Source organism: Carassius gibelio, chromosome B24 (genome assembly GCF_023724105.1).
Source record: "Carassius gibelio isolate Cgi1373 ecotype wild population from Czech Republic chromosome B24, carGib1.2-hapl.c, whole genome shotgun sequence".
NCBI lineage: Eukaryota > Metazoa > Chordata > Actinopteri > Cypriniformes > Cyprinidae > Carassius > Carassius gibelio.
The window spans coordinates 23,884,777-23,897,654 of NC_068419.1; the positions used below are offsets into that span (position 1 = coordinate 23,884,777).

Consider the following 12,878-nt stretch of genomic DNA (forward strand, 5'->3'; position numbering starts at 1 on the left):
TCGAATTCTGCCGAAAGGCATTCAGAATATGTATGTTACCCAAATAAAATTGACCCCTTTTGAGAAGGGGTTTATCAAGCTAGGTGGTGCATTAGAAAAGGGGCTCATATCCTTTTTCCAAAATGCATCACAAAGTGCTTGAAAAAGCTGTAAACTAATTCCACATTGCGCAAGGTGCAAACAACCTTACGCCTGTTTCACACATACTCCGTCTGCAGTGTGTATGCATTGCATTTTTTTTTTTTTTTTACGCACCCATGTTAACATATTCCAGTTGTGTTCTAGGAACGTTGCGTCTGCAGCAGTGCAGTGATCATTTACGTACCGAGTACCGGACTGCAAACGCGTCTTGTGTGAAAGCACATAGAGTCCGTGCTGCACCACATACATAACGCACACGGACTGCATACGCACTGCAGACGGAGTATGTGTGAAACAGGTGTGAGCAGGGCCGTAGCTGGGGTCAACGGGCCCCGGTGAAGGTTGTACCAGTGGGCCCTGTTTGAAATTGTTTAATTTGTATGTTCATTTATTTTGATTTATTTGTGCTATTTACACAATGTTTAGGTTTTTTTCAAGCTTGTAGGTGTCAAGGTACAGAAACCAAATAATTAAATGTAAAATAGCACTGGATAGTCTTCAATGTAAAAATGAAATATACAATCAAACCTACATTTATGCAGACACCTTCAACATTTCTCACATTATTACAGTTTTGCTATATATATATTTCCATTCCCATTTTTTCCTCAACTGTTTACTTTCACTTAAGAAATAACTGACAATTTTTTCAAGCATAATTTCCAAGGTGGATATTTTGACATATTTTCTATGTTTTTGTCGGCACAAGAGCAAAAATAAGCAAATTCGGTGTTCAAGCGTTTTGAAACGCCTTTCTCTGCATGAGCCCTGAACACCAGAACACCGCGAGTACTGAATTGGGCTCTTTTTGTTTGTTCAAACTGCGATTTGTATTTGTTCATTCAGGTGCAGGAGGGACTTCGAGGAGAACTTCGCAGACGAGAGCTCGGTTCAGTGTCGCTGTCCGTGATACACGGCTCTCTCTCTGCGTGCACACCGAACACAGAGAGCGCGTAACGAGCTACTCTGTTCAGCTTTTCCGCGTCTTGTGTTTGGATGCTTTAATGTTTAAATCAACAAGCTGTAAGGCTTAAAAACACGTGAAAAAGATAAGCATTTGTGACATTGCGCTGCAGTGGCCCGTCAACTGTCCTGAGCATCTTTTTAGGCTGACCCTGAGATAGCGTTGGTCGGCCCACCACTAATATATATATATATATATATATATATATATATATATATATATATATATATATATATTAGTGGTGGGCCGTTGTCGGCATTAACGTGCTGCATCGGGTGATAAAAAAAATATCGCTGTTAATCTATTCTCAAAGTTGGGTTGGGAGCTGGGTCTATACTAAGTGAGCTATGATGACTTTCACCTTGATATTTTATATAACCGACTGGCGGAGGCCAGCCTAAAAAGATGTTCAGGACAGTTGACGGGCCACTGCTGCGTTTCAAGAAAATGAAAAATGTATATCACTCACTGCTCTTGACTGAATTACTTTGTAGTTTTAACAGTCAAACCAAAAATTATTCAGACTCCAGATATAATTTTTGATATATATAGCAAAACTGTAATAATGTGAGAAATGTTGAAGGTGTCTGAATAAATGTAGGTTTAATTGTATATTTCATTTTTACATTGAAGACTATCCAGTGCTATTTTACATTTAATTATTTGGTTTCTGTACCTTGACACCTACAAACTTGAAAAAAACGTAAACATTGTGTCAATAGCACAAATAAATAAAAATAAACTAACATACAAATTATACAATTTCTGACCCGCTGACCCCAGCTATGGCCCTGCTCACGCCTGTTTCACACATACTCCGTCTGCAGTGCGTGTGCAGTCTGTGTGCATTACATATGTGGTGCAGCACGGCAGGGCCGGCCCTGACCAATTTGCTGCCCTAGGCAAGATTTTACCTGGCGCCCCATACATCACAGCCCATTTCACCCTGTCATTGTGTTCATGATTTAGCATATATATATATATATATATATATATATATATATATATATATATATACACACACACACACACACACACACATTACAGCAGAACTGTTTCCAACACTCATAATAAATCATCATATTAGAATGATTTCTAAAGGATCATGTGATAGAGTGGATGTCACATGTGACACTGAAGAATGGAGTAATGATGCTGAAAATTCAGCTTTGCATCACAGAAATAAATGATAATTTAAATTATAATAAATTGAAAACAAATTATTTTAAATTGTAATAATATATCACAGTATAACATTTTTTCTGTATTTTTGATCAAATAAATGCAGGCTTGATGAGCAGAAGAAACTTCTTTCAAAAACATAAAAAATAGTAATGTTTCCAAACTTTTGGCCTGTACTGTATCCCCCCAAAACTGCACAACTGTAGAGTAAAACATTAATAAAAAAGTGATAATAAAAAATGCGTCTTAAAACTCACATGATTGTACAAAATCACAGTCTGGGGACTCAGAACTCAGAACAACTGCTTTTGCCATGAACTTATAGTATCTTACTCCTATGCAATAAATTGTTCTTTCACTACATCTCTTTACCTCTGTCTTTATCCTCTTCTCTTCTTTTTGGCACTGTATCTATCACAGACTATGCTCATTTATAATGTGTCATGTAAATTCGGCCTTCCGTCACAATCAGGAAACTTTCCCCGTGTCTAGAACGGGCGCGAGCTGCCAGGCCCGTTTCTACGAGCTTTGTGTTAACAAAAGCAGTGCTGTCTACATTGGATGCGGCGTCGGACACGCTACACAACAAATTACCAACAACTGATCGTGCGTGCGCTCTGTTTCTGACGCACTTCAAGCACTCGATGGGCGGGGGAAGACTGAAGAGCCGGACTTTTTTTTTTTTTTTTTTTGCTTTATTTGGTAGTATTTCGAATGAATGGTTTTTAAATAGTAGCCTATTATAAAAAAAAAAAAAATATGTAAAAAAAAAAAAATTCACTCGTTCACTCATTCTGGCGCCCCTATGGATGAGTGGCGCCCTTAGCATTTGCCTATACTGCCTATGCCGCGGGCCGGCCCTGCAGCACTGACTCGATGTGCTTTCACATAGGATGCGTTTGCAGTTCGCTACTTGGTACGTGAACGATCATTGCACTGCTGCAGACGCAACGCTCCTGGAATCCATTAACATGGGTGCATAAAACAATATGCAACGCATACGCACTGCAGATGGAGTATGTGTGAAACAGGCGTAAGGTTGTTTGCACCTTGTGCAATGTGGAATTAGTTTACAGCTTTTTCAAGCACTTTGTGATGCATTTTGGAAACAGGATATGAGCCCCTTTTCTAAAGCACCACCTAGCTTGATAAACCCCTTCTCAAAGACTTACTGTTTGTCAATTTTATTTGGGAAACACACATATTCTGAATTACTTCGGCAGAATTTGAATGAGCCATTTTAATCTAGATTGATCTTGAAATTAATCTAGATTAATCTAGATTAGAGTGAGATTAATCTAGATTTAAAAAATTAATCTATGCCCACCACTAATATATATATATATATATATATATATATATATATATATATATATATATATATATATATATATATATATATATATATATATATATATATATATATATAAAATATTTGATTTTTTTACATTTATTTATTAATAATATTTATAAGTTAGCTTTGGTATTCCATAAAAATAGACTGGGCACCGTCAGTGCTGCTCATGCATTGCTTTTGCTCTTAGTGTGAATGCACTCATTTGTTTACATGCACACTGAAAAAATGTCTGCAGGGGCCCATTTCAATAAGGAGGGTCTACCAACTCGGAGTTAAAACTTGAACTCTGAGTTACTCTGAGATGGGAATCTCTGAGTTTTTGGGTTCAGAACAGCTGAATTGTGTAAGTTCATTCAACTCTGAGTAGGTTGACTCAGAGTTTAGTGTGTGCACCACGACTATGAAAAGCCATGATCAAAGGAGCTCCTATCTTACGATTAACCATGGCAGCAGCTCCTGTGTACTTGAAATAAAAAATACTTAAGAAAAGCATTGCACTTTAAAAAATGTACAGAAGAAAACCTGCTCCCGACTAGGTTAGGTTCACTGAGTTACCATGATAACTGACTGAGTATAAGTTACCTCTCTTTCAGAAACAGGCTTGAATTACCCTGCTTTCTCGGGTTTGACAAACCTCACATTTTGAAACAGAAAACCCAGAGTTTTCCTCAATTCAGGATTAATTTAAGTTTCCACTTAACTACCTTTCTGAAACAGGCCCCAGGGCATTATGGCACAGACATGTGTTTTTTTTTTCTTTCTTTTTTTTTTTTTGTCCTCCATGCAGTGACACCAAGAGCATTTCAGAAGAGAATCTAGATAACACAAGTACATCTGCAAGATGTCTGTAAAAGATTGCTTCAGCTAGAGAGCATCTGCTGTGTATAGACATCTAAAAGACACCTTTAAGATCTCAGTTTTACATACATTCTAAATCTAAACATCTTAAAAATGTTTTCTAAAAGACTATTTGACATCTAATAGAAAATGTTATATAGAAGTATTGCAGATGAGCAACAATCTAAAAGAGTACTTTTTTGCTGATGTAAATGCAGACGTCAAATTAAGGTCTCTGTCTGTGATGTATCTTCCTTGTGCAATCAGGGAACAACTGGGTTTGTGAAACCACAACATTTGTCTGTACATTTATCATGTTTTTCTACCTTGAGTAAATTGGCTAAATGTTTGTTTTGTCTGGTTTAATTCTGTATATTGCTATACAAAGTTAATACACTTAAAAGTCCAGTTATGAAGTTACAAGAATAAAATATTTGTAGCTCTGTTTTTTAGTCTGCACAGGGTGTTTATTTGTATTTGAAAGGTGTCCATCAAAAATAGACCAGGCACTTATTTTGCGAAGCAGTGCATAGAGACGCTTCTGAAACATGCCACGGCACGGGTGGTATAGATACAAGCATTGATTAGAATCACTGCTAAACTCTCCGAATTTTATATTTGGTAAAATCATCCTCAAGATTATATTTACTAAAGAACAGATGTTTTTTTTTTTTTTTTTTAATAGGTGGAAGTTCTGAGCAGTACCTGCATGTAGAAGTTGACAAACAGGACGACAAGTGTGCACATGTAGAAGGTTTGAAATTTCAAACAACCCGGAGGGAAGCCACAAGGAATGACCCATGCGCTTACTGTGTGTGTAATTGTCAATAAAAATTGAACCTGAGGTAAAGAAGAGAACATTATTGGCAGACAATCATAGAACACATGGAACAGAATAAAATAACAGAACAGAATATCTAAAGTCTCATGAGGACATAAGCATTAAAAAGGCGAAAAGAAATGGAAATGGAAAAGCACAAATGTAATTAGAATGAAAGGTTGCACACTGACCAGCTGAGCCTGCGTGAGGTATCGTTTCCACCACAGATATTTGTGCATGAATTGCACTGTTGACAAACCATAGTAAGAATACATGAGGATATGGATGAAACTGTTGAGCATTGGCCCAAAGAAACCTGGACAAAGATTTTGCAATAAATATATAATCGTCTGGCACTAATAAAAATATACAATATATATATATATATATATATATATATATATATATATATATATATATATATATATATATATATATATATATATACACATATATATATTTTTAAGAGTAATGGTACCCGAATTTTTGTATTTCTGTATTCTGTAATAATGTCACACCTTTCAAATCATGTTTATTTTATCAGGAAAATTTCAAACAGTAAATGCCATTTTGATACTTTTATATGTGACGTGCCTAGGGATGTAACAATACCAAAATCTCAGGATAGGTGATACAAAAACAGACTTAATGAAGGAATTAAGTCATATTGTGCTTTCAGTTTGAGTTTGTGTGACAGATACTGTGACCTATTATGTTATAATAAGAAGTTTTAATATTTTTTAAAAACTACACTTTTTGCCCAGAATACCTATTGTTTAATATAGTCATGTGGCCACAATAATAATACTATTTTGCTATCGTGATATCACAATATTGATAACATTGTTACATCACTAGACCTGACAGATCACTGAATAAGCTCCTTAGTTCAAATGGCAGCACAAAAAAACTTCTTGTTTAATAGAAGTTGTAGCACGAAATAAACATTAATAACTATCTCAAGTAACAACTCAAGGGATCATTTATGTGCAATTAAGCTGTAAGATGTCAGTAAAACAGAATGCAGACAATATGTCATGCATATCAACATATACAGGCATACTGAAAACATACTGAACTGTGACTTCAGAACTGAGGTACGTATGAAAACAATTTTGTGTACCAGTACCCTTTAAATATATATCAAGTCAAAGATAAAAAGAGGTTTTCAAGCATCAATATATAAGTAAAAGCTTAATATGGCTTCTATGGCATTATTATCATTTTATGTGTGTGTGTGTGTGTGTACACATTAGAATGTGACCTGTTTAATTATTCATTTTTACTATGATTTACAAAAGGTACCAATTAAATGTTACTAAATGTAACATAAAAAATGCTATCAATTTGTCAGCAAGTTTTATATAATACATTTTGTATAAACACTTTTTTATATTTAATATGCTTTTTATTTATATAAATTCCCTTATATAGTAAATAATACATTTTATTTTATGCTTGTATTATATAAAAAACTAAGTCTTCACATTTTTTCAAAACTTTTCCAGAGAAAAAACTATAAAAACGTATATCACAAAATATTGAAATCTTTTTGAAAAAGTATTTAACATGTAGTAATCTAAATATGCACTATTAATTTTTACGTCATCTGTATTATGATTTTATTCTGACTATTGCTTAAGCATTAAACAAAATCTAAGCTCGTTTTTTAAATATCATCCTAATACTGTTTCTGCTCTAAAATATTGACACATTTCCTGGCATCAATACTGTCTCTTAAAGCTGTTACCTTTCCTTGATGTAACTTTGTTCTTCCCACTCACTTACTCTGTCCACAGGGTATCCAGTTGAGGACACACCACCAGATGTTAAACATAGAGGCATGATGATACACATGCAGGAAACTGATCTGGTTGTTCTTCTTCCTTAGCACAATGAATATGGTGTCCAGGAATTCAATCAGCTTGGAGAAATAGTACCACCACAGTACTTTTGCTACCTATCCAAGCAAACCATGACATTTTCAGTGCAAGTTAAATGTTATAACATATATATGACAATTACTTATTCATAGAGTGTAATCTGTATTATTACTGTTTTTTGGTGTATACCTTGAATATCATTAAATGGTTAGTTCTTTGAAAAATGAAAATTATGTCATTAATGACTCACCTTCATGTCGTTCCAAACCTGTGAGACCTCCGATCATCTTCGGAACACAGTTTAAGATATTTTAAATTTAGTCCGAGAGCTTTCTGTCCCTCCATTGAAAACCTATGTGCGGTATACTGTCCATGTCCAGAAAGGTAATAAAAACATCTTCAAAGTAGTCCATGTGACATCAGAGTGTTTTGTTAAGTCAGCTTCCATCAACGATGAGGACAACTCAGCTAGCCAGGACTTTTCTACACCGCCAGTTTACGTTTACAGCCCGGAGAGCGAAGAGCATTTCAAATTCAAACATGCACTTCGTCATTATTTAGTACTTAAATTGTGTGTTTTGCCAGATTATCTAGCATTTATTTCTGTCGTCTTCTTCAGACAGATTTCTAAATGTTTATGTAGCACTAAAATGTTTAACTGGTTAATTGTGCTGTGATATGTTGTTGTTCTATTTTAAAACAAGTTAAAATGAGCTTTTTCCTTGAGGTGCCAGCTTCATTAAAATGCTGTAAATTGTTGTGGAGGGATAACTGGCAGATTTCAAATTGTTTGTGTTGGACTAATAACTTGATTGCCTTGTTGAATTCGGAGGAAACAGGGTCACCCTGTCAGGGTGATTTCTGCTTAAAATGAGCTGAGGACCAAAATGTTTCTTGATGTGTTGTCTGTGGTCTTCTGTTATAGCTCTATCAATTCAATACATTTCTATTGGGGATAAATGTTGTTAAATAAACAATGGTTTGAAAGTGGTTGCTTATTTATTCATTTTTGTGAAAATGGAGGATATTTCCCTCCCTCTCAATGTAGTGGGTCAATTTTACCAGATTATACAAATGCTGACGTGTTTTGTTTTCATAGCATCATATGTGAGTGAATGTCTTTAGTGCATTTGTAGTTCTATGAGCATTTAAATATTTGTAAATCAAAATACACCTGATGACAGTTAGAATTTGAAGTATTGAGTATATTTACTGTATATTACAGTAATATATTCTGTATATGACCATATTATGATGATCCTGGGGTCGTGATGATGGGGCCCTTGAATATTGTTGCCCAGGGTACAACAAAGTGTTAATCTGGCCCTGGATGTAACCAGATCTTCTTGAACCAGTTTACCAAATCGAACTGAATCGTTTGAAACGTCCGCGTATCCAATAAGCATTAATCCACAAATTACTTAAACTGTTAACTTCTTTAATGTGGCTGACACTCCCTCTGCGTTAAAACAAACCAATATCCCGGAGTAATTAATTTACTTAAACAGTACACTGACTGAACTGCTGTGAAGAGAGAAATTAAGATGAACGCCGAGCCAAGCCAAATAACAAATGAACGATTGACTCGTTCTCGAGTCAAGAACAGTTTCTGTCGGATACGTCTGATTCAAGACCGAGGACCTGAAGATAACTGCGCATGTGTGATTCAGTGTGAAGCAGACGGACACACTCAGCGAGTCTGAACCGAACTGATTCTTTTGGTGATTGATTTGAAACGGATTCTGTGCTAATGTTATGAGCATGGGTAAACCGAAGGCTTGAATCAAGGGCAGTCCTCGCCAATGATGTAATTACGTTGAGGGCAAAAGAACCGGTGAACCATTTTCTTCAACTGGTTTATTGAATCGAACTGTCTGGAAGAACTGGTTCGCGGAAAAGAACCAAGCTTCCCAACACTACTGGTGATCTGAAAACCAATGCAACCGGTTCTTGACTCGAGAGTCAATCATTCGTTCGTTATCTGGCTTGGCTCTGTGTTCATCTTCAGTTCTCTCTTCACAGCAGTTCAGTCAGTGTACTGTTTGAGTAAATTAATTACTCCGGGATATTGGTTTATTTTAACTCAGAGGGAGTGTCAGCCACATTTAAAAAGTTAACAGCTTAAGTCATTTGTGGATTAATGCTTATTGGAGATGCGAGCCATTTCAAACAATTCAGTTCGATTTGGTTAACTGGTTCAAGAAGATCCTGTTACATCGAGTGATTCGTTCCCAAACCGGATATTACTAAACTGCAGTGTTTTAAACTCTTTCACAACAAACACGGAAGAGAAGACAATGCTGAATAAAGTTGTAGTTTTTGCTATTTTTGGACCAAAATGTATTTTCAATGTTTCAAAAAATTCTAACTGACCCTCTGATGTCACATGGAGTACTTTGAAGATGTTTTCATTACCTTTCTAACCATGGACAGTATACCATACACACATTTTCAATGGAGGGACAGAAAACTCTAGGACTAAATCTAAAATATCTTAACCCTCTGAAGTCTAAGGGTATTTTTGGGGCCTGGAGAAGTTTTGTCATGCCCTGACATTTGTGCTTTTTTCAGTTTCTTATACACATCTAAATGGCTAAAGTCTATTATCACTGTAATCAGCACAAACTGCTATAATAATTTGTGAGCAGTATGTATGTACTTGATTGTGTTTTTGAGAAAAAAAAAAATGTTATGTGTGGTTAGTGAAAAACTAAAAATGTTAAATCACTTTAATAAGGCAATAAAACACATACAGAGCATTGGTTCCCGTGACTTTTGAGACCTGGAGCTTGTAGCCTAGAATTTTTCTTTCTAAATTATGTGAAAATCATCTTGTTTATTCACTTACAGAAAACAATATATTGATTTTAATTTTCTAAGACACTTTTTGTTAGTAAAAGTCATATACGAGTAGGCGTCTACTATCATGAATTTCATTGTGGTTTACACCTGAGAAGACAAAGGCCTGCATAATGAGCTGCATAATGAGCCTTCTAGTCAGCTGTGTCACTGAGAGGGAGGAGTTACAAGAAAGAATGTGAAGACAATTTGTTTTTATATATAATTTTATGTTTGTAGTTTATTTAGAATATATTTAATTATCCCACAACATAATTCAATATGCAGTTAAACATTTTATTAGGAACAATCAAAGCGGACTTTGAAACTGAATTTTTTGCATCATTGCTCCAGTCACACAATCCTTCAGAAATCCTTTTAACAATCTTATTTTCTACAAAAAAAAAAAAAAAAATATATATATATATATATATATATATATAATTATTATTATTAATAATGTTGAAAAGAGCTGAGAATATTTTTTTCAGGTATTTTAAGGGTGGGGGGGGGGGGTAAATTGAAAGAACATCATTGTGTTACATGTGTTACAGTTACATTTATTTGTTACATTTATATTATTTACTTCAAGCTTTTGAATGGTATAGTATTGTATATTGTTATTGAAACCTCATAATATTTAACTTGATTATACATTTAGTCAGTAATCCTAGTTTGGAAAAAGTCTGTGGAAAAAGTCTAAATAGTAAAATGTTTACACGTTATGTGAAAACTAGTACAAGTATATAATAAAAAGAGACTTAATCATGTTTATGATCTCTGCTGAATAAAGTGCTTCATTCTTTTTTTTCTGAGGAAATTCAAATCTCAAATCCTCAACCACATCACATATTTTTGGGGTGAATTATGTCTTATTCCTCTCATCGCGAAGCAAACAGTAAAAAAAAAAAAAAAAGAGAACAGTCTTGCTGCATTGTCTTCAGTTGTGTGGGCGTATTCAAGCCGTGCGCTTCAGTGAAACATTCAAATCTGAATAGAGCGTTCAGCGTGGGGGCGTGGTGACATTAGAAGATAATGAAAGGAGATGTGAAAAACAGACATCAAGATGTTTTCATATGGATTACTTTATCACATAATATTTGTTTTTGGCAGCACTTGTCAGGCTTTCTATAGATATCTCTCTCATTTCTCTTTTTTTCGAGTTACAGTTCATTTTAATGACCCGTGTCTAAGTGAAGTTCAGCGCAGACAAAGGCTGCAGAAAGCACACCTTGTTTGTTATCTTTATTTTATAAGTGCACAAAGTTTTGTTATTATTATGTCTATATACAAAAAAGTAGACCCTTTACAGATTCGTTTGATGCATTGCTCTTATCTGTACAATCAAAACTGAAAGTGCAATTTAAGTTATTTTCAGGGTTATCAGGAGAAAATGCCTCATAATGCGTATACGCGTTAATCGACTTCAGAGGAATAAACTGTGTTCCGAAGATGAACAGAGACCTTACGGGTTTGGAACGATATGAGGGCGAGTCATTAATGACATCATTTTCATTTTTGGGTGAACTGTGCCTTTAACTCTACAAGTATAGACAGATTTTTGCTGTTTTTCTTACTAACCCTGATATCTGCTTCACCGGCTTCATGTAGTCCCTGACACTGAAGACGGTAACCGGCAGACCAAACGGATGATATCAACTTCCAAACAAATAAAACAAGTTTAGGAAAGAAGAACAGACACCAGCAGACCTATGATGCTACTGTGAGACACAAACATACATGTAAACGTACTGTATGCTCGCTTACCTCAACCAGCATGTATAAAGACAATATAGTGATAGAAAAGTTGTACAGCAGTAAAACATTTTTCAGTGAGTATGCTGGTCTGTTTCTCATATATTTTGTTCCCAGGTAGATTGTTAGGAGGTAGATGATGGTGAGCAAGAATGTTGGTGTGTAGGAATCCAGCAGGAGCCATCCTCTCACACGAGTATCTGACATAAAACACACACACATCATATACGGTTTATGGCATCTTTATTATATTATATAGAATTAACGTAATTGTTATAATAGCTTTGGCTTAATCTTAACAAAACAGATTATTCTTCTTTAGCCTCTTAGGACCCACCAAACTGTATTTTCTCTTGTCATTACATTGTTTAGAGCATAAAAAAAATAATTTATATAAAACATCAATAATGATGAAGTATATACAGTACAGACCAAAAGTTTGGACACACCTTCTCATTCAAAGAGTTTTCTTTATTTTCATGACCATGAAAATTGTAGATTCACACTGAAGGCATCAAAACTATGAATTAACACATGTGGAATTATATACATAACAAAAAAAAAAAAAGTGAGAAACAACTGAAAATGTCATATTCTAGGTTCTTCAAAGTAGCCACCTTTTGCTTTGATTACTGCTTTGCACACTCTTGGTATTCTTTTGATGAGCTTCAAGAGGTAGTCACCTGAAATGGTCTTCCAACAGTCTTGAAGGCGTTCCCAGAGATGCTTAGCACTTGTTGGCCCTTTTGCCTTCACTCTGCGGTCCAGCTCACCCCAAACCATCTTGATTGGGTTCAGGTCCGGTGACTGTGGAGGCCAGGTCTTCTGGCGCAGCACCCCATCACTCTCCTTCTTGGTCAAATAGCCCTTACACAGCCTGGAGGTGTGTTTGGGGTCATTGTCCTGTTGAAAAATAAATGGTCCAACGAAACGCAAACTGGATGGAATAGCATGCCACTGCAAGATGCTGTGCTAGCCATGCTGGTTCAGTATGCCTTCAGTTTTGTATAAATCCCCAACAGTGTCACCAGCAAAGCACCCCCACACCATCACACCTCCTCCTCCATGCTTCACGGTGGGAACCAGGCATGTGGAGTCCAT

The 12,878-nt window shown here is 35.5% G+C and overlaps 1 protein-coding gene across 1 annotated transcript in view; it reads right to left on the minus strand.

Moving 5' to 3' along the window:
- LOC128012864 (elongation of very long chain fatty acids protein 2) overlaps window positions 1-12,878 on the minus strand; it is a 134,242-nt gene that overhangs the window by 19,504 nt on the left and 101,860 nt on the right. Inside the window, exons 3-7 of the mRNA XM_052595433.1 lie at window positions 11,790-11,977; window positions 11,604-11,681; window positions 7,090-7,261; window positions 5,493-5,617; window positions 5,187-5,321 (exon numbers count right to left, since the gene is read on the minus strand). Of these exons, the coding sequence (XP_052451393.1) occupies window positions 5,187-5,321; window positions 5,493-5,617; window positions 7,090-7,261; window positions 11,604-11,681; window positions 11,790-11,977 (698 nt within the window). The remainder of the gene's footprint in view (window positions 1-5,186; window positions 5,322-5,492; window positions 5,618-7,089; window positions 7,262-11,603; window positions 11,682-11,789; window positions 11,978-12,878) is intronic.